General features: G+C 43.5%; 1 protein-coding gene across 2 annotated transcripts; it reads left to right on the top strand.

Annotated features, from left to right (window-relative positions):
• The first annotated feature begins 1,321 nt into the window (after positions 1 to 1,321).
• On the top strand, positions 1,322 to 26,794 carry LOC112256832 (G2/M phase-specific E3 ubiquitin-protein ligase). Of its 2 annotated transcripts, none has more exons than XM_024430363.2 (15): positions 1,322 to 1,476; positions 2,800 to 2,884; positions 3,047 to 3,144; positions 3,505 to 3,606; positions 11,555 to 11,679; positions 13,359 to 13,527; positions 13,785 to 13,891; positions 19,116 to 19,232; positions 19,337 to 19,461; positions 21,012 to 21,123; positions 21,483 to 21,796; positions 23,296 to 23,477; positions 24,133 to 24,305; positions 24,491 to 24,702; positions 25,951 to 26,794. In XM_024430363.2, the coding sequence occupies exons 2-15, from the start codon at positions 2,842 to 2,844 to the stop codon at positions 26,196 to 26,198; spliced, it is 2,127 nt and encodes a 708-aa protein (XP_024286131.1). In that variant the 5' UTR covers positions 1,322 to 1,476; positions 2,800 to 2,841; the 3' UTR covers positions 26,199 to 26,794. The 2 variants fall into 2 exon arrangements, with proteins under 2 accessions (XP_024286131.1, XP_024286132.1); XM_024430364.2 differs by lacking the exon at positions 1,322 to 1,476 and adding an exon at positions 2,144 to 2,599.
• The last annotated feature ends 644 nt before the right edge of the window (positions 26,795 to 27,438 follow it).

Raw genomic sequence — 27,438 nt, 5'->3', positions numbered from 1 at the left:
ACCACCTACAATCATGCAGTACCTTGTACAGTCAGAAAGCAGTCTAGCAGCTACACCGGCAGGCCACAGTGGCAATAAATAAATCAAACCAAAAGCTTACCTTGACTTGGAAGAGTTCCGGTGTTGGATAGCCATAGCCGGCTGGCAAACATAGCATCCCTCTGAGCCAGGTAGGATAAACTAGGTAGCTGCATTCACTAGCTAAGTGAAAGTTTAAAAATAAATAAATAAATAAATAAATACAACCAAATATAGCTAGCTAGCTCTCTCGCTTCTCCTTTTTGTTCAAAACTGTCAAATTGTCATCTTTCACTCTGAGTCAACTACTCACATTTTATGCACTGCAATGCTTGCTAGCTGTAGCGTATACTTTCACTACTAGATTCATTCTCTGATCCTTTGATTGGGTGGATATGTCAGTTCATGCTGCAAGAGCTCTGATCGGTGGGAGGACATCCTCCGGAAGTTGTCATAACTACGGTGTAAGTCTATGGGATGTGACAACCATGAGCCTCCTAGGTTTTGTATTGAATTCAATGTACCCAGAGGACAGAAGCTAGCTGTCCTCTGTTTACACCATGGTGCTAACCTATAGAGTGCTGCTGAGGGTAATGTAGACCTTCATAGTAAAACAGTGTGTTTTAATCAATTATTTGGGGACGTTAATATATTTAGTATAGTTTTAGCTAAAATGTGTAACTTTTTAAAAGTGTTACTATTTTCATTTTTATGAAATTCACTTGAGATATGGCCGTGTGTGACACTAACCCTATAAAAATGTGTATCCATTTTTTTTATTATTGTTTCTTGCTGGTATGAAAGATGAGCAGTGCTTGATTTGGGCAGAAGAACCATAGCTGAGTACCAGCACCTTACATGTTCTACTGCCTGAGCTCCTGTTCCTTTTACAGAATATTAGCTCAAACGTATTGTGGAGCTCCTGCACCTAAATATTAACAGTACTGGCACCATATTTCACTCCCAAATCAAGCACTGAAGATAAGGTCCTTATGCTTCCACAACCGTACCGCAAGCAATGCATGTTCACACCGAGCGTCAGGGCTCTTAACAAAACCCCACCTTACATAAGACGCCTTCGTCCAATGACTTATGTGTAATGTAATGGAAACGAGGGTCACGATCAAGGACTGGAGCCGGCCCTGTATTGCTTACTTAGTCTATATGTCTACATGACTATAATTAAATCAAATTGAATGGCTCCCCTCCCAGATCTGGTAGAAACATGAATATCAGTGGACTATATGCATTCGTTTCTGTTTTTATCTACATTTTCAGATAGGCTTTTATTCTGAAAATAATTAGCCGATTCTACCGGAAATCAACTTTGTGACTTCCCATTTCCGAATGTTTTGGTTCGGTTTGAAATTTACCCTCCAAAGACGAAGGGCAACGAGGGAAATTTAAAATCATGGAAAACCAAAGAAACTAGATTAAGTCCATATAAATCGAGTAAAAGTAAGATGGACGTTTTCATTCAATGTGTATAGTAGATAACTAGATTTTAGCTATGTACTTCTGTAACAGACTTTATTAATTAGCTAGCTACTTAGCAAGCGAATGTGTTAACATATCATTGGTTGTATTTTTGGAGAGCACTATAATTCACCGCTAAAGCTATCTAAATATCGAGAACGTCATTGGGTCATTACACGAATGCGTAGATCTCGTTGCTACTTATATAATACAGATAACGACTATGAGGAAGACTTTTGGAAAGAAATATGCATCTAAGCTGAAGCTATTTCTAAATGCGCACGCATACCCATAGCTCTGGTTCACCGCTCTGGCACGTTTCCCCCCAGTTTTGTTTAGTCATTGTATTCAGTATACTTTCGTAACTCACCAACGTGAAGATATTGCTAGAGTAATTTCAAACTTTTCTCTATCCACTAAAACGACTTGGGCATTTTATCAGCTGATGAGCCATCTTTGGCTGTATGGAACTGAAACCTGCAATTCGGGACGTTCCCACATGTGCCCCCCCCCCAAAAAAAAGAATCGAGTATCCCATTGGTTCCTTCGTGAACCACACCCCTCGAACATCCCTTTTGTTCCTGCATGACCCCCCCCCCATGCTTGTGTGAAACTTTTGGATGTGGGTCAAAAGGGAAATAAAACTATTCTCTTTGAGTTTTTTGTGCCCCTGCCTGCTGTGTACCGGTGTCCTCCTTAGGACTAGCTTGCTAAGCTAGCACAGTGGGTCCTTCGCTCCCGCCAGCTGAGCACTTGCTCTCGTCATCGTTAACAGAACTGAGGGATAACTGCCCGACAGGCGGGGGCGGTAGCTAGCAACGGTTGTTCAACCCTCTTCTCTGGAGTTTATCGGCGGTTGGCATCCAACGTTATGGTGCATTGCTGGATCTAGGTTACTGGACCTATAAAAGGAGGGGTTGAACGCCCAGAATTACGGGTTGCAGTTACACCCTTCTCGCTGCATGCTCATCCGACATGTGCATGGACCAGAGCTAACATACCCGGAGAGTGGGTCCTGGCCCACCTGCATAAAGTAAACAATGGAGCCAATGTATTCCCAGACAGTTTCACATGCAAATAGCTATGATTGTCTGTAGTGCCCAAGGTATGACATTCCATGCAACAGTAAGGTATTTGAGGTGCGCTCAATTCAGCTTGTAGTTTGCACTTTTGGGACTATTCCACTGGTTCCATTCTACAAGGCAAACTAGCATAAATTAAGCACAGCTCCAGTATTTGACATGTATCAGACACAGTCTGGTATCTTGAAAGTTTGCTGATACAGCTATGACATTTATTTTTCAGGCAATTTTCATGTGAAGAATCAAGGTCCTCTTACTATTAAAAATGAAGAGGAGGATTCGGAGATCCGAGCAGGAATACTTAGAATGTGAGTAATCAGTATGAAGGCCACTATGTTGTTGTAGTATAACTTTTTTTCAACACTTTGACTTTGATGACAATGGTGAGAACACACATGATCAAACCACCCTACCCAAAAGTTAAGGTACTTGTTTACATTGAACTTGAAATGTCTTCTTTCTATTTTAAGGTTGTGCACTTTGTAAATGCAGTGAGAATTGTCCAGACAAATATGGCGAGAAGATCACACTTAAGTCACAGGAACTCACTGTGCACTACTTTTGCCTGGTAAGAGAGCGAGAGAGTGTGTGTGTGTTAGAATTACTCATTGTTCATGAATTATGGCCTAGCTCAAACCAAAATATCTTGTCATTGCGGAATACTATTAGTCAAACAGTAATAGTTTTTGTTTTATCATTCAGTTGCTTACTGAAGGGACCTTAAATGTACAGATTGTTTACAATGTCAGATGAAAGGTGGCAACTTAAATTCCCTGGTTTTTCAGAAATCTTGGTTAGAGGACTCTGGATTTTCTGCTTATTCCCTCCTGATTCCGGCAGTCCTCCAACCGGGATTTCCGGAAAACCAGGGAATTTATTGAAAGTTCCTGGAATTTTGCAATCCTATTCAGATGTTTTTATATTCCAGCTGATGTCAAGCGGCGTGTATCAGCGTGGAGAGGAAAACGAAGGGATCTATGGCTTCTTGGTGGATGATATTAAACAGGAGGTTCGCAGATCCTCCAGACTAGTAAGTCAGTGTGTTCATTCATATTGAGGGCGTATTTATTTATCCTACTTTCATTATAGGCAAGGTACCATTTATCCCTTGATTATGACTCAACAGTCTACCTCTGAAAATAACATATAGTTTCAAGTTGTAATGTCACATGCGCATGTGCAGTGAAATGCCTTTCTTGCGAGCTCAAAACCCAACAATGCAATAGTCAATAACATTGTAATACAACAAATAACATAAGTTAGATCAAAAACACAAGAACTAGAAATAAGAAGAATATGAGAAAGTAAGTAAGAATACTATAAATAGGGTCAGTCAGTTCCAGGACCATATCTACAATGTGCAGGGAAACTGGAGTGATAGCTGTAGATCAGGGTTCTGGCGGCCTGCATTTGATTTTATTTGGCCCAAGTTTTCTGAGCAAGACAATTATTATGCAAAAATAGCCACATCACTGACACCGACATCACGCTTCCAGACAAACTAAACACGTTATTTGGCCACTTTGAGGATAATACAGTGTCACTGTCGCGACTTGCTAACAAAGATTGCGGCCCCCCTTCTACTTCTCAGTGGCTGACGTGAGTAAAACATTGAAACTTTTTAACCCTCGCAAGGCTGCTGGCCCGGACGGTATCCCGAGCGCGTCCTCAGAGCATGCGCAGACCAGCTGGCTGGTGTGTTTAAGGACATATTCAATCGCTCCCTATCGCAGTCTGCTGTCCCCACATGCTTCAAGATGGCTACCATTGTTCCTGTACCCAAGAAGTCAAAGTTTGCATACTGCCCCAACGGGTCCACAGAGGACGCAATCGCCATCACACTGCACAGTGCCCTATCCCATCTGGACGAGAGGAATACCAATGTAAGAATGCTGTTCCTGGGTCTCAACCCCTCCCTGTGCAACTGGGTTCTGGACTGTGATGGCCGCCCCCAGGTGGTGAAGATGGAAAAAACGTCTCCATTTCGCTGACCCTTAACACTGGGGCCCCACAAGGGTGTGTGCTCAGCCCTCTCCTGTACTCCCTGTTCACCCGCGACTGTGTCGCTATGCAAGTCTCCAACTCAATAATCAAGTTTGCAGATGACAACAGTAGAGGGCCTGATCACCAACAACGACGAGACAGCCTACAAGGAGGAGGTGAGGGCCCTCGGAGTGTGGTGTCAGGAAAACAGCATCTCACTCAACGTCAACAAACAAAGGAGATGATCGTGGACTTCAGGAAACAGCAGAGGGAGCACCCCCTATCCACATTGAAGGGACAGCAGTGGAGAAGGTGGAAAGTTCCTGGGCGTACACATCACAGACAAACTGAAATGGTCCACCCACGCAGACAGTGTGGTGAAGAAGGCGTAATAGCGCCTCTTCAACCTCAGGAGGCTGAGGAAATTTGTCTTGTCACCTAAAACTTTTACAGATGCACAATCGATAGCATCCCGTCGGGCTGTATCACAGCCTGTTACAGCAACTGCACCACCCACAACTGCAAGGCTCCCCAGAGGGTGGTGCGGTCTGCACAACACATCAACGGTGGCAAACTACCTGCCCTCCATGACACCTACAGCACCCAATGTCACTGGAAGGCCAAAAAGATCATCAAGGACAATAACCACCCGAGCCACTGCCTGTTCACACTGCTATCATCCAGAAGGCGAGGTCAGTACAGATGCATCAAAGCTGGGACCGAGAGATTGAAAAACAGCTTCTATCTCAAGGACATCTGCTAAACAGCCATCACTAACTCAGAGAGGCTGCTGCCTACATTGAGACCCAATCACTGGACACTTTAAATTGATCACTAGTCACTTTAAACAATGCCACTTTAAATAATGCCACTTTAATATTGTTTACATATCTTACATTACTCATATCATATGTATATACTGTATTTCATACCGTCTACTGCACCTTGCCCATGCGCTTGGCCATCGCTCAACCAAATATTTATATGTACATATTCTCATTCATCCCTTTAGATTTGTGTGTGTTAGGTACTTGTTGGGGAATTGTTAGATTACTTGTTAGATATTCCTGCACTGTCGGAACTAGAAGCACAAGCATTTCACTACACTCGCATTAACATCTGCTAGCCATGTGTATGTGACCAATTAAATTTGATTTGATTTGAAGTGCAGTGGCAAAAACCATCAAGCGCTATGATGAAACTGGCTCTCATGAGGACCGCCACAGGAAAGGAAGACCCAGAGGTACCTCTGCTGCAGAGGATACATTCATAAGAGTTAACTGCACCTCAGATTGCAGCCTAATTAAAAGTTGCACAGAGTTCAAGTAACAGACACATCTCAACATCAACTGTTCAGAGGAGACTGTGTGAATCAGGCCTTCATGGTTGAATTACTGCAAAGAAACCACTACTAAAGGACACCAATAAGAAGAAGAGACTTGTTTGGGCCAAAAAATACAAGCAATGGACATTAGACCAGTGGAAATCTGTCCTTTGGTCTGATGAGTCCAAATGTGAGATCTTTGGTTCCAACCGCCGTGTCTTAGTGAGACGCTGTAACGGGTGTCGTCGTCGGATGAGGAATAATCGGACCAAAGTGCAGTGTGGTAAGTGTTCATGCTTTTTATTTAAACTGAACACTATAACAAAGAGCGTAAACGAAACTGAAACAGTCCTGTAAGGTGCAGAAAACACTAAACAGAAAATAACTACCCACAACACAATGGAGGGAAAAAGCTACCTAAGTATGGTTCCCAATCAGAGACAACGATAGTCAGCTGTCCCTGATTGAGAACCATACCATAGAAAACAGAAAAAGAACATAGAATGTCCACCCCAAATCACACCCTGACCAAACCAAAATAGAGACATAAAAAGCTCTCTAAGGTCAGGGCTTGACAGACGCAGAGTAGGTGAATGGATGATCCCGAGTGGCACAGCGGTCTAAGGCACTGCATCTCAGTGCAAGAGGCGTCACTACAGTCCCTGGTTTGATTCCAGGCTGTATCACATCTGGCCGTGATTGGGAGTCTCATAGGGCGGTGCATAATTGGCCCAGCGTCATCCAGGGTTTGGCTGCGGTAGGCTGTCATTGTAAATAAGAATTTGTTCTTAACTGACTTGCCTAGTTAAATAAAGGTTACTTTTTTTATTGATGCATGTGTGTTTCCCACCGTGAAGCATGGAGGTGTGGGGGTGCTTTGCTGGTGACATTGTCAGTAATTTAGTTAGAATTCAAGGCACACTTAACCAGCATGGCTACCACAGCATTCTGCAGCGATACTCCATCCCATCTGGTTTGTGCTTAGTGGGACTATCATTTGTTTTTTTTTAAAGAGAATGACCCAACACACCTACAGGCTGTGTAAGGGCTATTTGACCAAGATGGAGAGTGATGGAGTGCTGCATCAGATGACCTGGCCTCCACAATCACCCAACCTTAAACCAATTGAGATGGCTTGGGATGAGTTGGACTGCAGAGTGAAGGAAAAGCAGTCAACAAGTACTCAGCATATGTGGGAACTCCTTCAAGACTGTTGGAAAAGCATTCCTGGTGAAGCTGGTCGAGAAAATGCCAGGCATGTGCAAAGTTGTCATAAAGGCAAAGGGTGGATACTTTGAGCCAGTCAAGTTCTTCCACACCGATCTTGACCAAATCCATTCCTGTATGGACCTCGATTTGTGCACTGGGGCAGTGCCTTGCTGAAACAGGAAAGGGCCTTCCCCAAACTGTTGCCACAAAGTTGGAAGCACAGAATCGTCTAGAATGTCATTGGACTGTATGCGGTGGCGTTACGATTTCCCTTCACTGGTCTAAGGGGCATAGCCCGAACCATGAAAAACGGCCCCAGACCATTTTTCCTTCTCCACCGAACTTTACAGTTCATAACTTTATGCATTCGAGAAGGTAACGTTCTCTTGGCATGTGCGGCTACTTGACCATGGAAACCCATTTCATAAAGCTCCCGACTAAAAGTTTTTGTGCTGACTTTGCTTCCAGAGGCAATTTGGAACTCGGTAGTGAGTGTTGCAACCGAGGACAGACCGTTTTTACGTGCTTCAGCAGTCCCGTTCTGTGTGCTTGTGTGGCCTATGACTTTGCGGTTAAGCTGTTTTTTCTCCTAGACGTTTCAACTTCACAATAACAGCACTTACAGTTGACTGGGGCAGCTCTAGTAGGGCAGAAATTTGACGAACTGACCTTTTGGAAAGGTGGCATCCTGTGACGGTGCCACGTTGAAAATCACTGAAATCTTCAGTAAGGTCCTTCTACTGTCAATGTTTTTATACACCTGCCAGAAACGGGTGTGGTTGAAATAACCGAATCCACTCATTTGAAGACGTGTCCACATACTTTTGTATATACAGTGCCTTTGGAAAGTATTCATTCCCCTGGACTTTTTCCACATTTTGTTACCTTACAGCCTTTTTCTAAGTTGTTTTCCTCATCAATCTACACACAATACCTGATAATGACAAAGAATAAACAGGTTTTTAGAAATTTTTGCTAATTTATATAATTTTTTAAAACTGAAATATCACATTTGCATAAGTGTTCAGACCGTTTATTCAGAACTTTGTTGAAGCACCAGAGATGTTCGATCGGGTTGCAGTCCTGACTCTGGCTGGGCAACTCAAGAACATTCAGAGACTTGTCCCGAAGCCACTCCTTCGTTTTCTTGGCTGTGTGCTTAGGGTCGTTGTCCTGTTAGAATGTGAACATTCGCCCCAGTCTGAGGTTGTGAGCGCTCTGGAGCAGGGTTTCATGAAGGATCTCTCTGTACTTTTCTCTGTTCATCTTTGCCTTGATCCTGACTAGTCTCCCAGTCCCTGCCGCTGGAACACATCCCCACAACATGATGCTGCCACCACCATGTTTCACCGTAGGGATGGTGCCAGGTTTCCTCCAGACGTGATGTTTGGCATTGAGGCCAAAGAGTTCAATCTTGGTTTCATCAGACCAGAGAATCTTATTTCTCATGGTCTGAGAGTCTTTAGGTACCTTTTGGCAAACTCCAAGTGGGCTGTCATGTGCCTTTTACTGAAGAGTGGCTTCTGTCCAACCACTACCACAAAGGCCTGATTGGTGGAATGTTGCAGAGATGGTTGTCCTTCTGGAAGGTTCTCCCATCTCCACAGAGGAACTCTGGACCTCTGTCAGAGTGACCAAGGCCCTCAGTTTGGCTGGGCGGCCAGCTCTAGGAAGAGTCTTGGTTGCCCCAAACTTCTTGCTGCAGACATTTTTTTGTACCCTTCCCCAGATCTGTCTCGACACAATCCTGTCTTGGAGCTCTACGGACTATTCTTTCGACCTCATGGCTTGGTTTTTGAACTGACATGCACTTGTCATCTGTGGGACCTTATATAGACAGGTGTGTGCCTTTCCAAATTATGTCAAATCAATTCAATTTACCACAGGTGTATCAAGTTGTATAAACATCAAGGATGATCAATGATGCACCTGAGCTCAATTTAGAGTCGCATAGCAAAGGGTCTGAATACTTATGTAAATAAGGTATTTCTGTGGAAAAAGTTAAGGGGTATGAGTACTTTCTGAAGGCACTGTATGATGTATGCATAGAGGTAAGGTGACTAGGCATCAGGATACAGTGGCTTGCGAAAGTGTTCAACCCCTTGGTATTTTTCCTATTTTGTTGCCTTACAACCTGGAATTAAAATAGATTTTTGGGGGGTTTGTATAATTTGATTTACACAACACGCCTACCACTTTGAAGATGCAAAACGTTTTTGTGAAACAAACAAGAAATAAGACACACAAAAAAACAACTTGAGCATGCATAAATACAGTATACAGTATACAATACATACAATACATATAGTCAATACTTTGTAGAGCCACCTTTTGCAGCAATTACAGCTGCAAGTCTCTTGGGGTATGTCTCTATAAGCTTGGCACATCTAGCCACAGGGATTTTTGCCCATTCTTCAAGGCAAAACTGCTCCAGCTCCTTCAAGTTGGATGGGCTCTGCTGGTGTACAGCAATCTTTACAAGTCACACCACAGATTCTCAATTGGATTGAGGTCTGGGCTTTGACTAAGCCATTCAAACACATGTAAATGTTTCCCCTCAAACCACTTGAGTGTTGCTTTAGCATTATGCTTAGGGTCATTGTCCTGATGGAATGTGAACCTCTGTCCCAGTCTCAAATCTCTGGAAGACTGAACGGGTTTCCCTCAAGAATTTCCCTGTATTTAGCGCCATCCATCATTGCTTCAGTTCTGACCAGTTTCCCAGTCCCTGCCGATGAAAAGGTGGTGGACCCCTTGCTTAGTGGTGTTGCAGACTCTGGGGCCTTTCAGAACAGGTGTAAATATTCTGAGATCATGTGACAGATCATGTGACACTTAGATTGCACACAGGTGGACTTTATTTAACTAATTATGTGACTTCTGAAGGTAATTGGTTGCACCAGATCTTATTTAGGGGCTACATAGCAAAGGGGAGAATACATATGCACTTACCACTTCAGTTTTTGAATTTTTTTAAACAAGCTATTTTTTTTTCATTTCACTTCACCAATTTGGACTATTTTATGTATGTCCATTACATGAAATCCAAATAAAAATCTATTTAAATTGCAGGTTGTAATGCAACAAAATAGGAAAAATGCCATGGGGGGTGAATACTTTTGCAAGGCACTGTATATGATAAACAAAGTTGTAGCAGCATATTTAATTATTGTATGTGAGGGTAGAGTCAGTATAAATGTATGTGCATATTATGTGTTTGTGAGCAAATGATGGAGTGAATCTGTGTGTGTTTTGGGGTGTCAGTGTGCGTGAGTGTGTATGGCCCTTTGAGTGTGCGCAGAGACAGTGATAAGCTGTTCAGTAGCCTGTTGGTGTCAGCTGTATGACTTTTTGAGGATTTGAGGGCCCATGCCAAACCTGAGGGGGAAGAGTCGTTGTCATGCCTTATTCATGACTGTGTGTGGACCATTTTAAGTCCTTAGTGATTTGGACAACGAGGAACTTGAAGCTCTTGACCTGCTCCACTGCAGCCCCATCGATGTGGTCCACGATAAGCTCCTTGGTCTTACTGACATTAAGGGAGAGGCTGTTGGTCTCGCACCACACTAACAGGTCACTGGTCTACCACTGTCGTGTTGTCAGCAAGCTTAATGATGGTGTTGGAATCATGTGTGGACACGCAGTTGTTGGTGAACAGGGAGTACAAGAGGGGACTAAGTACACACCCCTGTGGGTGATGAGTTTGGAGGGGACAATGGTGTTGAACGCTGAGGTGTAGTCAATTAACAGCATTTTCAGATAGGTATTCCTCTTATTTAGGTGGGTGAGGGCAGTGTGGAGTGCAATTGAGATTGCGTCATCTGTGGATCTGTTGGGGCGGTATGTAAATTGGAGTGGGTCTAGGGTGTCTAGGATGATGGAGTTGATGTGTGGCATAACCAGCCTCTCAAAGCACTTCATGATTACAGATGTGAGTGCTACAGGGCAGTACTGTAACGTTAGGCTCCTTTAAGAGTACAGGGCTAGGTACCATTCAACCTCTTCAGCTCAGCAGGCACTTTGAGTGATGCTTGTCACCATGGAAATATAGTATAAGACATGCACAATATGTTCTATTTAATTCTGTGCTTGCCATGGCCAACATGGCCTCAGCTGTTTCGGTAGAGAAGAGTTTACGCAGTGGCTTGACACCAGGTAGAGGTCAGGAGCTTGATCACTCACCGAGCAGAAACTTTTCGACTAAGGCTGATAGGCTCACTCAGCACCAACAGTAGTGCCGTCCATACAAGTTATTTAGTATGATGTATGGTTGTATTAGGGTTACCCTAATCCTAGAGTATTTGTCCACTCCAAGACTAAGCAGCACTTTTATTACAAAACGCATACAGTACACATTTTAGATGTTGCCTTCAATCGTTTCTGATTGCTTGGATTCTCATTCAAAAACACCATTATCATGTCCTAAATGTACTTTTTTGCTTTCTGTGTACCCTGTGTTTAGAAATGTGCAGTCTGCAAGAAGAATGGTGCTTCAGTTGGGTGCTACGTCAAAAGCTGCCAGAAAAAGGTCCATTTTCCATGTGGCAAACAACACCAATTCATCTTTCAATTCACAGATTTATTTCCGTAAGTGACGATGATTATATATCACCAGTATGTATTAGAGCTGGGGCATAATCTGAAAATGATCAACACCGACATTGCCTTCCTCTTACTGAAGCATTTTGCATATGGCGGTAATTTTGCTACAGAACATTATTGTAGATTGTTCTAAAACCATTATTTAGTCAACAGTAATAGCCTATGCATTATGTTGATTCCTGCTATGAAAGTGTGTACCTATCCCGGTTTCGCTGTCGACTGCTGACTCTCACTCCCTTTCCGCACTGTGCGCTCCTGAGGGGGGAGAGATGCATTCTGAGAAGCCCAAGCATATGATCGTTGCTTAAAATTGAATTGCGGGAGAAATGCAGTTTTCAAAGCAACTAATGTTGTTCTAGTAACAGAGGAGAGACAACTTTCTGTGACTATATACTCTATTTCTCAGCTCTTAATATTGAGTTCAGGACGACACCACTTTACAGCCAGAGTAGGCCGTAGTATGGTTTTGATACGACCGCGGAGCTGAGCGAGCCATTTGCAGTGAATAGGCCTTCATAAATAGCCTAGGAATAGTGCTGGAAAGTACTGATTTACTGATAGATTAATCAATTAGCCTACATGGCTATCTAGCGACAATATCATATTTAGATTTAGCAATCTAGCTGTCTTTGAGTTGCCATTTCCTCAGTTGATGAATAATATAGTCTATAGGCCAGTATATACAGAGATGTCGGCAAATTCTCTGAAGAGCCTAACATAAATGTGATAATTCTGGATCCTATTTTGACAGGCTGCATATCAAAATATCAATCATGCATTCCCTGGATATGTTAGATGAAATAGCTTTCTGTTTGAATAGTAGGCTCCCATCTCAGGTGTCTAACTTGGCACTGAAAAACCCCCATCTAGAGCCCTGCCACTAATGGAAAGTTATTGTTATCTAGTAAAATAGTTACATTTATTACGATATTACTTTTGATCCATATTGCCCAGCTCTAGTATGTGTTGTGTCTAGAGATTCTAAACCTAATAGACAGCAGCCATGGCAAACGCAGTAACAGGGGATAATTAGGCTCAGCTCTTGTTTTAGAGATTACAAATATATAATTAATTCAAAAACAGTCAATTCATATTCGCCTTCATCAGAATGAAATTACAGCTGTGCCTATTTTCTCCTTGTGAACTTTATTTTTGTTTTTAATTGAATCTTTAACTAGGCAAGTCAGTTAAGAAAAAAATATGATTTACAATGACGGTCTAACAAAAGGCCCCCTTGCGGCAACGGGTGCAGGGATAAAACAGTCAATAAAAATATAGGACAAAACACATCATGACGAGAGAGACACCACAACACTGCATCAAGAGAGACCTAAGACAAAAACATAGCATGGCAGCAACTCATGACAACACAGCATGGTAGCAACACAACTTGACAACAACATGGTAGCAACACAGCATGGCGGCAGCACAACGTGGTAGCAGCACAAAACATGGTACACACATTATTGGGCACAGACAAAGGGCAAGAAGATAGAGACAACAATACATCACGCGAAGCAGCCACATCTGTCATTAACAGTGTCCATGATTGAGTCTTTGGCTACGCCTCTACTTTTAGTTGGTTGAAGTACTCTTATCTCTCGGAAACATTAACAACAAGCCATGCTTTATACCTTGGTGCGTCTCTGATTGTATTCCCCCAGGTCCTACTGTAAGGATCACAGTCCCACCCAGTCCTTGCCAGTGTCGGCTTGTGTCAGTGAGCCTATGTCCTGCTCAGTGTGTCTGGACCCCATAGAGCCTGTCCTCTCCTACTCCATTCTCAAGTGTCCTGCCTGCCATGGCAGCTGGTTTCACAGAGACTGTGTGCAGGTAGCTACATCCCAGACTAGCAATGGCCATCTTGGGTGAATATGGGAATACATGATTTTTCATACTACATAAAAGGTGTTGTAACAGTTCCTTGCAATGTGCTATAATGTGCATAACCCTTATTTCTTCCCTCTATATGGCATTACATTTGCATATATGGGCTTTGTGAAGCATCTATGATGGCCGTATAAAGAGTTTATGAAAGCTTGTAAGTGACTACATGCATTCTCTTATTTATTTCCTATGTATTCCTCCAGAACCAGGCTCATAGTGCTGGCATGTTCTTCTTCAGATGCACTCTGTGTAACAACAAGGACATGTTCCAGCAGGAGATGCTCCAGATGGGAGTCCACATACCTGAGAGGTATTATTTACCTTACAGAACATTCTGCCCTAAACCTTTTTAATCGTCTACTGTATGTATGGTCCAGGCTTTACTGTATGTATGGTCCAGGCTCTACTGTATGTATGGTCCAGGCTCTACTGTATGTATGGTCCAGGCTCTACTGTATGTGTGGTCCAGGCTCTACTGTATGTATGGTCCATGCTCTACTGTATGTATGGTCCAGGCTCTACTGTATGCATGGTCCAGGCTCTACTGTATTGTGTTCATGGCCCAGGCTCTACTGTATGTGTGGTCCAGGCTCTACTGTATACATGGTCCAGGCTCTACTGTATGCATGGTCCAGGCTCTACTGTATTGTGTTCATGGCCCAGGCTCTACTGTATGTGTGGTCCAGGCTCTACTGTATACATGGCCCAAGCTCTACTGTATGTGTGGTCCAGGCTCTACTGTATGTATGGTCCAGGCTCTACTGTATGTATGGTCCAGGCTCTACTGTATGTATGGTCCAGGCTCTACTGTATGTATGGTCCAGGCTCTACTGTATGTATGGTCCAGGCTCTACTGTATGTATGGTCCAAGCTCTACTGTATGTATGGTCCAGGCTCTACTGTATGTATGGTCCAGGCTGTACTGTATGTATGGTCTAGGCTCTACTGTATACATGGTCCAGGCTCTACTGTATTGTGTTTATGGTCCAGGCTCTACTGTATGTATGGTCCAGGCTCTACTGTATGTATGGTCCAGGCTCTACTGTATGTATGGTCCAGGCTCTACTATATGTATGGTCCAGGCTCTACTATATGTATGGTCCAGGCTCTACTGTATGTATGGTCCAGGCTCTACTGTATTGTGTTCATGGTCCAGACTCTACTGTATGTATGGTCCAGGCTCTACTGTATTGTGTTTATGGTCCAGGCTCTACTGTATGCGTGGCCCAGGCTCTACTGTATGTGTGGCCCAGGCTCTACTGTATGTGTGGCCCAGGCTCTACTGTATGTATGGTCCAGGCTCTACTATATGTATGGTCCAGGCTCTACTGTATACATGGTCCAGGCTCTACTATATGTATGGTCCAGGCTCTACTGTATGTATGGTCCAGGCTCTACTGTATGTATGGTCCAGGCTCTACTATATGTATGGTCCAGGCTCTACTGTATGTATGGTCCAGGCTCTACTGTATTGTGTTCATGGTCCAGACTCTACTGTATGTATGGTCCAGGCTCTACTGTATTGTGTTTATGGTCCAGGCTCTACTGTATTTTGTTTATGGTCCAGGCTCTACTGTATGCGTGGCCCAGGCTCTACTGTATGTGTAGCCCAGGCTCTACTGTATGTATGGTCCAGGCTCTACTGTATGTATGGTCCAGGCTCTACTGTATGTGTGGCCCAGGCTCTACTGTATGTGTGGCCCAGGCTCTACTGTATGTGTGGCCCAGGCTCTACTGTATGTATGGTCCAGGCTCTACTGTATACATGGTCCAGGCTCTACTGTATGTATGGTCCAGGCTCTACTGTATGTATGGTCCAGGCTCTACTATATGTATGGTCCAGGCTCTACTGTATGTATGGTCCAGGCTCTACTGTATGTATGGTCCAGGCTCTACTGTATGTATGGTCCAGGCTCTACTGTATGTATGGTCCAGGCTCTACTGTATTGTGTTCATGGTCCAGACTCTACTGTATGTATGGTCCAGGCTCTACTGTATTGTGTTTATGGTCCAGGCTCTACTGTATTTTGTTTATGGTCCAGGCTCTACTGTATGTGTGGCCCGGGCTCTACCGTATGTATGGTCCAGGCTCTACTGTATGTCTACTGTATGTATGTCGTTCCCATAGCAACGATTAAAACATTCCCTAACCAGAAACCGTGGATTGATGGCAGCATTCGTGTGAAACTGAAGGCACGAACCACTGCTTTTAATCAGGGCAAGGTGTCTGGTAACATGACTGAATACAAACAGTGCAGCTATTCCCTCCGCAAGGCTATCAAACAAGCTAAGCGCCAGTACAGAGACAAAGTAGAATCTCAATTCAACGGCTCAGACACAAGAGGCATGTGGCAGGGTCTACAGTCAATCACGGACTACAGGAAGAAACCCAGCCCAGTCACGGACCAGGATGTCTTGCTCCCAGGCAGACTAAATAACTTTTTTGCCCGCTTTGAGGACAATACAGTGCCACTGACACGGCCTGCAACGGAAACATGCGGTCTCTCCTTCACTGCAGCCGAAGTGAGTAAGACATTTAAACGTGTTAACCCTCGCAAGGCCGCAGGCCCAGACGGCATCCCCAGCCGCGCCCTCAGAGCATGCGCAGACCAGCTGGCCGGTGTGTTTACGGACATATTCAATCAATCCCTATACCAGTCTGCTGTTCCCACATGCTTCAAGAGGGCCACCATTGTTCCTGTTCCCAAGAAAGCTAAGGTAACTGAGCTAAACGACTACCGCCCCGTAGCACTCACATCCGTCATCATGAAGTGCTTTGAGAGACTAGTCAAGGACCATATCACCTCCACCCTACCTGACACCCTTGACCCACTCCAATTTGCTTACCGCCCAAATAGGTCCACAGACGATGCAATCTCAACCACACTGCACACTGCCCTAACCCATCTGGACAAGAGGAATACCTATGTGAGAATGCTGTTCATCGACTACAGCTCGGCATTCAACACCATAGTACCCTCCAAGCTCGTCATCAAGCTCGAGACCCTGGGTCTCGACCCCGCCCTGTGCAACTGGGTACTGGACTTCCTGACGGGCCGCCCCCAGGTGGTGAGGGTAGGCAACAACATCTCCTCCCCGCTGATCCTCAACACTGGGGCCCCACAAGGGTGCGTTCTGAGCCCTCTCCTGTACTCCCTGTTCACCCACGACTGCGTGGCCATGCACGCCTCCAACTCAATCATCAAGTTTGCGGACGACACAACAGTGGTAGGCTTGATTACCAACAACGACGAGACGGCCTACAGGGAGGAGGTGAGGGCCCTCGGAGTGTGGTGTCAGGAAAATAACCTCACACTCAACGTCAACAAAACTAAGGAGATGATTGTGGACTTCAGGAAACAGCAGAGGGAACACCCCCCCATCCACATCGATGGAACAGTAGTGGAGAGGGTAGCAAGTTTTAAGTTCCTCGGCATACACATCACAGACAAACTGAATTGGTCCACTCACACAGACAGCATCGTGAGGAAGGCGCAGCAGCGCCTCTTCAACCTCAGGAGGTTGAAGAAATTCGGCTTGTCACCAAAAGCACTCACAAACTTCTACAGATGCACAATCGAGAGCATCCTGGCGGGCTGTATCACCGCCTGGTATGGCAACTGCACCGCCCTCAACCGTAAGGCTCTCCAGAGGGTAGTGAGGTCTGCACAACGCATCACCGGGGGCAAACTACCTGCCCTCCAGGACACCTACACCACCCGATGCTACAGGAAGGCCATAAAGATCATCAAGGACATCAACCACCCGAGCCACTGCCTGTTCACCCCGCTGTCATCCAGAAGGCGAGGTCAGTACAGGTGCATCAAAGCTGGGACCGAGAGACTGAAAAACAGCTTCTATCTCAAGGCCATCAGACTGTTAAACAGCCACCACTAACATTGAGTGGCTACTGCCAACACACTGTCAATGACACTGACTCTACTCCAGCCACTTTAATCATGGGAATTGATGGGAAATGATGTAAATATATCACTAGCCACTTTAAACAATGCTACCTTATATAATGTTACTTACCCTACATTATTCATCTCATATGCATACGTTGATACTGTACTCTATATCATCGACTGCATCCTTATGTAATACATGTATCACTAGCCACTTTAACTATGCCACTTGGTTTACATACTTATCTCATATGTATATACTGTACTCGATATCATCTACTGTATCTTGCCTATGCTGCTCTGTACCATCACTCATTCATATATCCTTATGTACATATTCTTTATCCCCTTACACTGTGTATAAGACAGTAGTTTTTTTGGAATTGTTAGTTTGATTACTTGTTCGTTATTACTGCATTGTCGGAACTAGAAGCACAAGCATTTCACTACACTCGCATTAACATCTGCATGTGACAAATAAAATTTGATTTGATTTGATGTATGGTCCAGGCTCTACTGTATTGTGTTCATGGTCCAGACTCTACTGTATGTATGGTCCAGGCTCTACTGTATTGTGTTTATGGTCCAGGCTCTACTGTATTTTGTTTATGGTCCAGGCTCTACTGTATGTGTGGCCCAGGCTCTACTGTATGTGTGGCCCGGGCTCTACCGCTCTACTGTATGTATGGTTCAGGCTATGTATGGTCCAGGCTCTACTGTATGTATGGTCCAGGCTCTACTATGTATGTATGGTCCAGGCTCTACTGTATGTATGGTCCAGGCTCTACTGTATGTATGGTCCAGGCTCTACTGTATGTATGGTCCAGGCTCTACTGTATGTATGGTCCAGGCTCTACTGTATGTATGGTCCAGGCTCTACTGTATTGTGTCTACTGTATGTATGGTCCAGGCTCATGGTCCAGACTCTACTGTATGTATGGTCCAGGCTCTACTGTATTGTGTTTATGGTCCAGGCTCTACTGTATTTTGTTTATGGTCCAGGCTCTACTGTATGTATGGTCCAGGCTCTACTGTATACATGGTCCAGGCTCTACTGTATGCAAGGTCCAGGCTTTACTGTATGTATGGTCCAGGCTCTACTGTATGTATGGTCCAGGCTCTACTGTATGTATGGTCCAGGCTCTACTGTATGTATGGTCCAGGCTTTACTGTACTGTATGGTCCATGCTCTACTGTACTGTATGCTTCATGCTCTACTGTACTGTGTGGTCCAGGCTCTACTCTACTGCATTTATGGTCCATTCTCTACTGTACGGTATGTCTTGTCCAGGCTCTACTGTACTGTATGGTCCAGGCTCTACTGTACTGTATGTTCCATGCTCTACTGTACTGTATGTTCCATGCTCTACTGTACTGTATGGTCCAGGCTCTACTGTACTGTATGGTCCAGGCTCTACTGTACTGTATGTCTTGTCCAGGCTCTACTGTACGGTATGTATGGTCCAGGGTCTCTGATTGTGTGTTCTGTGGGACGTGGTTGACAGCAGTCACAGTACACCAGAATACAAATTTCTGATGTAACAGTTAAAGTACAAATAAAGTACTGTTGCATTAGTGTTGTGGCGTTATGAGTTTTAACTAAAGTTTTCTGTATGTGTGCCATAGAGATGCAGCCTGGGAGCTGGAAGAAAATGCCTATGGAGAGTTATTGCAGGTGTACCAGCACTGTGATGCCAAAAAATGTCTCTCCCACAGTGGTCGGACATATTCTTCACGCACTGGGTAAGCTCTAATGTTGTGTGTGTGGCTGAAATGGTTGACGAACCAAAATGTGTTTATCTCTAAAATTAATTTGGGTCTCACTCATATGTCTTTTTGGTTTTCAGATGGTTTCAAATGCTGCGCTGTTCCCTCTGTGGCTCTAGTGGCACCCATCGAAAATGTGGTTCCCTCAAACTTGACGAGACTAACTGGGCTTGTGAGGACTGTGCAGGATCTGTGGATGGGACAGGTAGGTTATTTGCCGTACTGTGTCTGTTTTGATCTAACTGGGCAGTTTTTTATTTTATTTTATTTTTTTATTTCACCTTTATTTAACCAGGTAGGCCAGTTGAGAACAAGTTCTCATTTGCAACTGCGACCTGGCCAAGATAAAGCATAGCAGTGTGAGCAGACAACACAGAGTTACACATGGAATAAACAATTAACAAGTCAATAACACAGTAGAAAACAAAGGGGGGAGTCTATATACAATGTGTGCAAAAGGCATGAGGAGGTAGGCGAATAATTACAATTTTGCAGATTAACACTGGAGTGATAAATGATCAGATGGTCATGTACAGGTAGAGATATTGGTGTGCAAAAGAGCAAGTAAATAAGTAAAAACAGTATGGGGATGAGGTAGGTGAAAATGGGTGGGCTATTTACCAATAGACTATGTACAGCAGCAGCGATCGGTTAGCTGCTCAGATAGCTGATGTTTGAAGTTGGTGAGGGAGATAAAAGTCTCCAACTTCAGCGATTTTTGCAATTCGTTCCAGTCACAGGCAGCAGAGTACTGGAACGAAAGGCGGCCAAATGAGGTGTTGGCTTTAGGGATGATCAGTGAGATACACCTGCTGGAGCGCGTGCTACGGATGGGTGTTGCCATCGTGACCAGTGAACTGAGATAAGGCAGAGCTTTACCTAGCATGGACTTGTAGATGACCTGTAGCAAGTGGGTCTGGCGATGAATAAGTAACGAGGGCCAGCCGACCAGAGCATACAGGTCGCAGTGGTGGGTGGTATAAGGTGCTTTAGTGACAAAACGGATGGCACTGTGATAGACTGCATCCAGTTTGCTGAGTAGAGTGTTGGAAGCCATTTTGTAGATGACATCGCCGAAGTCGAGGATCGGAAGGATAGTCAGTTTTACTAGGGTAAGCTTGGCGGCGTGAGTGAAGGAGGCTTTGTTGCAGAATAGAAAGCCGACTCTTGATTTGATTTTCGATTGGAGATGTTTGATATGAGTCTGGAAGGAGAGTTTGCAGTCTAGCCAGACACCTAGGTACTTATAGATGTCCACATATTCAAGGTCGGAACCATCCAGGGTGGTGATGCTAGTCGGGCATGCGGGTGCAGGCAGCGATCGGTTGAAAAGCATGCATTTGGTTTTACTAGCGTTTAAGAGCAGTTGGAGGCCACGGAAGGAGTGTTGTATGGCATTGAAGCTTGTTTGGAGGTTAGATAGCACAGTGTCCAATGACGGGCCGAAAGTATATAGAATGGTGTCGTCTGCGTAGAGGTGGATCAGGGAATCGCCCGCAGCAAGAGCAACGTCATTGATATATACAGAGAAAAGAGTCGGCCCGAGAATTGAACCCTGTGGCACCCCCATAGAGACTGCCAGAGGACCGGACAGCATGCCCTCCGATTTGACACACTGAACTCTGTCTGCAAAGTAATTGGTGAACCAGGCAGTGAAGTTATGACCAGACCAGTTATGATTGGAAGGAAGAACTGCTTTTATTGTCTTTATAAAGTCTATTCTCTCTCTGATAATCATTGTTATTTCTTGTTTAGCTTCACTCCCCAGACACACTGACTCTCCACAGCCCGGTGGGCAGAGAAGAAGCAGGACTTCTAAAAGGAGTCTCACACTGACCCCTCGCCAATCACCCATAGTCTGTAAAAGGTACAGTACATTATTGTTTAGCATTTTTTTCGCACAAAAATCCTTGGCGCCTTTCAGCCAGTCTATTGATAGTGACCACACATTGCACCTGGGGGCATGGCTTCAAAACCTGACTGGCACGGCTTCAGGCCCCGACTGCGCCGCTTTCCATTCCAAGTCCCCTCTCTCCCCATCTCAATAACTTAACCATTGTATCTATCAATAAAAACTATCAAATACATTTTAAAAATACTTCTTATTTTTTGTACTTGGCGTCATAGACCAAGTCCAAATGTTTTCTAGGGGAATTGTTTTTTGGTCTTACCTTATGTTGTGCTAAGAACACATTGGAGATAAACAGATGATTTAATGATTGGCAGGCCATTTTTGTTGGGAGGCTCTGCTAGAGAGATCCTACAGGAGCTTGCCAGTCAGACATCACAGCACCAACCATCCATGCCAGTGGTGGTGAATGGGAACAAGGTCCTGGAGGCTGCCATGGAGCTAGTGAAGAGGAGTGACTTCAACCCGTCCCATGCCCTTGCAGTGAGATTCACAAGCAGCAAGCACAGTTCCAGCCCAGACACCTGCCCTGGCAACACCCGGCACTTCCTCAGGCTCCTGGTGCAGCAGCTCCAGAACACTGTCTTTGAAGGTCCGGATGGTGCCAAGACCCTGACCCTCGATGCACGAGGTAGGTCAATACCACCCCCATACAAAACACTCTCCAGCTTTCAGTCATAAACTGACGCTAGCACCATCACTTGCTTGTTGCTAGAAGTTTTGGGTCATGAACTCACATTCATAGTAACATTTGGGAGTTAAAATTGAAGTCGGAAGTTTACATACACCTTAGCCAAATACATTTAAATTCAGTTTTTCACAATTCCTGACATTTAATACTTGTAAAAATTCCCTGTCTTGGGTCAGTTAGGATCATCACTTTATTTTAAGAATGTGAAATGTCAGAATAATAGTAGAGAGAATTATTTATTTCAGCTTTTATTTATTTCACCACATTCCCGGTGGGTCAGAAGTTTATATACACTCAATTAGTATTTGGTAGCATTGCCTATAAATTGTTTAACTTGGGTCAAACGTTTCGGGTAGCCTTCCACAAGCTTTCCACAATAAGTTTGGTGAATTTTGGCCTATTCCTCCTGACAGAGCTGGTGTAACTGAGTCAGGTTTGTAGGCCTCCTTCCTCGCATGCACTTTTTCAGTTCTGCCCACAAATGTTCTATAGGATTGAGGTCAAGGCTTTGTGATGGCCACTCCAATACCTTGACTTTGTTGTCCTTAAGCCATTTTGTCACAACTTTGAAAGTATGCTTGGGGTCAATGTCCATTTGGAAGACCCATTTGCGACCAAGCTTTAACTTCCTGACTAATGTCTTGAGATGATGCTTCAATATATCCACATACTTTTCCTCCCTCATGATGCCATCTATTTTGTGAAGTGCACCAGTCCCTCCTGCAGCAAAGCACCCCCACAACATGAAGGCTGATTTCTTTTGATTTTCCCATGATGTCAAGCAAAGAGGCACTGAGTTTGAAGGTAGGCCTTGAAATACATCTACAGGTACACCTCAAATGATGTCAATTAGCCTATCATAGCTTCTAAAGCCATGACATCATTTTCTGGAATTTTCCAAGCTGTTTAAAGGCACAGGCAACTTACTGTATGTAAACTTCTGACCCACTGGAATTGTGATACAGTGAATTATAAGTGAAATAATCTGTCTGTAAACAATTGTTGGAAAAATTACTTGTGTCATGCACAAAGTAGATGTCCTAACCGACTTGCCAAAACTATAGTTTGTTAACAAGAAATTTGTGAAGTGGTTGAAAAACTAGTTTTAATGACTCCAACCTAAGTGTATATAAACTTCCGACTTCAACTGTATATTGTTATCAAATACTGGGGGTGTGGTTTCGATCTGTTCTCAACTTCTGTCAGTGCTTGACTTGGACTGAAATAGGTGCCGGTACTCATTTTGGGTGCTGTAAATATTTAGGTGCAGGAGCTCCACAATACTTTGGGCTAATATTCTAGAAGAGGAACAGGAGCTCAAGTAGTAGAACATTTGAGGTGCCGGTACTCAGGGTGCCGGTACTCAGCTCTGGGGAGCTCCTGCCCAAGTCAAGTGCTGGCTTCTCTATGTTGTCTCATTTCTATGTCCTGTTTCCTAGCTCTGAGGGAGGACGTCTACTTTGACGTAGGGTGTCTTCTGTCCCTGAGTCTGGTCCACGGGGGACCTCCTCTGGGCTTCTTCTCCAGGGCTCTCTACCTGTGTCTGTTCAACTTCCCCAGGGATACACCTCTCACTGTGGAAGACATGGGCAGCACTGTGTTCACAGACAAAGTCAAGAAGGTACATATTTTAACATGTCTCTTTACTCTCTTAGATGCTGAATAGATTGATTTAGTTGGACCTTCTAATGTTACAAAGGCTTTAAAGGATTGGTTCACAATTTATGAACCAAATCTCTATTTTAGATGGAAATGGCGTGTTGTAGAAGGGTCCTGACGCTTTTTTGCGATTTCACTTGTTTTTGAGAAACTGTACCCACACGCGATATACTATGGAAAAATATAAACAAGGGTTCCAAAAACACCCAAATATTTCCTTTTGGAAAGGTTCTTCTCTGTGTAGCCCCGCAGAACAGCCAGTAAGGGGAGTACGCTCGAGTCAAACAAAATGGAACATAACTTTGCTAATAAATTCTGAATTACCCAATTTCATGTGTACAACATCTAAAGACCCGTATCACTATAGTGAGAGCTTTGCCGTTGTTAATAGGACATATTTGGGTGTTTTTGGAGGCTTGTTCACGTTTTTCCGTAACCCCATAATGCAGAACGAGCAATGAGGAAGTCTATTACAAGTGGGGATAGTTCCTCAAAACCAAGTAGAATTGCTAAAAAGTGTCTGGACGCTATAGCATGCCATTTACATCAAAAATAAAGATTTGGTACAAAAATTATTAACCAATCCTTTAACTCATACGACATCTCTTTTGGTTCAGATTCAGGAATCCAAGTCCTTGGAGGAATTGAGAGAGGCAATGGAGTCAGCTTCAGAATACCTGGAAGTGGCTGGGTGCACAAGACCAGTTGAGAGCCTTTCGGACAAAGATACACTCGTTAAAGACATTGTAAGCTTCCACCTAATAACAAGAATGCAGTTACCCGTCCAAAGGTTTGTATGTCTATGGGTATTTCCTTTAGAAAAAGGGTACCTTTTTGACTCTGTTTCACATTCAACATGTTCTATCATTGCTCAAACATATTTTAAACTGTCACTAGTATTCTTCTGTAACTATGTTTGAGACATTGTAATCCTGGTTTCTGTTAAATATATTTTGTTTAACTTCGTGTTTGTAGGTTCTGTGAGGGTCTGAAAACCCTTGGTGTGTTTGACCAGGTCCAGATGTTTCCAGGAGCCTTTGTTGGTCTGTTCTGTTCCTCTCATGACAAGCTGACTGCTGACACCATGGCAGCTCTCTTCAGTGTTCAGTTTTCAGACCAGGAAGAGACCGCAGTGAAGGAGACTGCTGTGGTCACCTTTTGGAGACACTACCTATTGGAGTGTGAAGGTATTTGACCTCTAATGACTCAATGATTGAAATATTTATTTGATAATTTAAGATATACACTACCGTTCAAAAGTTTGGGGTTACTTAGAAATGTCTTCTTCTTTTAATATATTTTTTAAGAAGAGCACATTTTTTTGTAACATCAAATTGATCAGAAAGAGTGTAGATATTGTTAATGTTGTAAATTACTATTGTAGCTGGAAACAGCAGATTTTTTTATTTAATATCTACATAGGCGTACAGAGGCCCATTATCAGCAACCATCACTCCTGTGTTCCAATGGCACGTTGTGTTAGCTAATCCAAGTTTATCATTTTAAAAGGCTAATTGATCATTAGAAAACCTTTGACTGGTGTTTTGCGTGTACAATTTAATGAAACTGCTAGTTGAGGACTTGTGAGGCGTCTGTTTCTCAAACTAGACACTCTAATTTACTTGTCCTCTTGCTCAGTTGTGCCCCGGGACCTCCCACTCCTCTTTCTGTTCTGGTTAGTGCCCGTTGGCGCTGTTCTGTGAAGGGAGTAGTACACAGCGTTGTACGAGATCTTCAGTTTCTTGCCAATTTCTCGCATGGAATAGCCTTAAATTCTCGCATGGAATAGCCTTCATTTCTCAGAACAGGAATAGACGGACACATTTCAGAAGAAAGAACTTTGTTTCTGGCCATTTTGAGCCTGTAATCGAACCCACAAATGCTGATGCTCCTAATACTCATCTAGTCTAAAGAAGGACTGTTTTATTGTTTCTGTAAGCAGAACAACAGTTTTCAGCTGTGCTAATATAATTGCAAAATGTTTTTCTACTGATCAATTAGCCTTTTAAAATGATAAACTTGGATTAGCTAAAACAACGTACCATTGGAACACAGGAGTGATGGTTGCTGATAATGGGCCTCTGTACGCCTATGTAGATATTAAATAAAAAAATCTGCCGTTTCCAGCTACAATAGTTATTTACAACATTAACAATGTCTACACTGTATTTCTGATCAATTTGATGTCATGTTAATATACAACATTTTTTACATTTTCTTTCAACAACAAAGACATTTCTAACTGACCCCAAATTTTTGAGCGGTAGTGTACATATCAAGCCAAGAAGAACAAGCCGTACAAACACTTGAAGGCCGTTCAGACAGTGTACTCTACTATTACAATGATATTCAGTAAAACTAACACAATCACATGGATGTCCCCGCCTGTCTCCATATATTACCCATCATCACCAGTTTCTGTTCTCTGGTTTCAGTTGGCAGATGTGCAACATCGCTAGAGGACGTGCTCATCTTTGCCACCTCAGCTGATGTGGTACCAGCTGTAGGGTTCAGCCCCAGCCCTACCTTATCCTTCCTCCATCCACTGGACCCGGCCGGGGCCTTCCCTGTGAGCCAGCCCAGCTCCAACCGCCTCCTGCTGCCGGTGGTACCTTCCTACCAGGCCTTCAAGAAGCACATGGAGTATGCAGTGTGCCAACTCACAGTCTTGCAGATCATTTGATCACAGACACACAGACAGTATTGATCTATATAAGCTCAACTTTAATAGACTGTCAATGAACTTGTAGGACACATTTCATTTGGATTCTGTACTTCAGTTGATATTTACTCACCTCATAGAGTTTCAGGTTTGGGTAGGGTATTTCCACCACGACAGAGATAATGCGTTTTGTATTATAGGCTTTAGCTGTTGACTTTTAGAAACTATTTTACACTATTTTACAAATAGTGTAAAACTATTTTACACTATTTTACTAATTGAATTGTTAGAAACAGCATTAGTTTAGGTGCTACAATTGTTTGAATGGTCTTTTCTTTGTTTGAATGATATGTTTGGTATGAAATATTTGTTTTTTTCTCTTTTGGGATTCTCTTTGACATATTTTATGTTGTACATACTGAAGTGTGTGTCAATATTTTCTGTAAAGTTCTGTCAATTATATGCTACATTTTCTATTTTTGTGATTGTTCTGTTTTTTTATGTACTTTTCAGGTTGCATGCCTTATTTGTTTTGGCTTTGTATGTATTTTCTATGTTTATTAACTTCATTCTCAAGCATTTTACTCATGCCAAATTAAACATTTGCATTTACTCTCTGAAATATTCCTGCGATGGTCGATCCCCCCCCAACATCAGTATTCAAAATGCATGGGATAAGTGCATTTCAGTAGACCCTATTACTTTGCCATCATCTTTCCTAGTGAGGATCTGGGAATCCTAATTGAATCAAGCAGACCAGTGATGTAGATTTGATTTCCTATTTACAATCTAAGAGTAAAGTAGGGGCTACTCCATCAAAATGTGTGATAGCAAAGCCCAGGTACACCTTCATGTACATGATGCCGTTCAAAACAACTCTTGAGTTCGGAAATCTCTGACTTCCCAAGACAACTGGGAACTGGGGGAAAAGAAACAAGCTCCGACTAGGAAAAATACACTGCTCAAAAAAATAAAGGGAACACTTAAACAACACAATGTAACTCCAAGTCAATCACACTTCTGTGAAATCAAACTGTCCACTTAGGAAGCAACACTGATTGACAATACATTTCACATGCTGTTGTGCAAATGGAATAGACAACAGGTGGAAATTATAGACAATTAGCAAGACACCCCCAATAAAGGAGTGGTTCTACAGGTGGTGACCACAGACCACTTCTCAGTTCCAATGCTTCCTGGCTGATGTTTTGGTCACTTTTGAATGCTGGTGGTGCTTTCACTCTAGTGGTAGCATGAGACG

This window comes from Oncorhynchus tshawytscha, linkage group LG08 (genome assembly GCF_018296145.1).
Source record: "Oncorhynchus tshawytscha isolate Ot180627B linkage group LG08, Otsh_v2.0, whole genome shotgun sequence".
Lineage (NCBI taxonomy): Eukaryota > Metazoa > Chordata > Actinopteri > Salmoniformes > Salmonidae > Oncorhynchus > Oncorhynchus tshawytscha.
The sequence above is the reverse complement of the archived record's forward strand: the minus strand, read 5'-3'. Positions and strand labels throughout refer to the sequence as shown.

Coding starts and splice junctions, on each gene's coding strand:
- LOC112256832 (XM_024430363.2), top strand. CDS start 2,842: ATGAAGAGGAGGATTCGGAGATCCGAGCAGGAATACTTAGAAT. Junction 3,145..3,504: donor CTGTGCACTACTTTTGCCTG/GTAAGAGAGCGA, acceptor TTTATATTCCAG/CTGATGTCAAGCGGCGTGTA. Junction 19,462..21,011: donor AGGATCTGTGGATGGGACAG/GTAGGTTATTTG, acceptor TTTCTTGTTTAG/CTTCACTCCCCAGACACACT.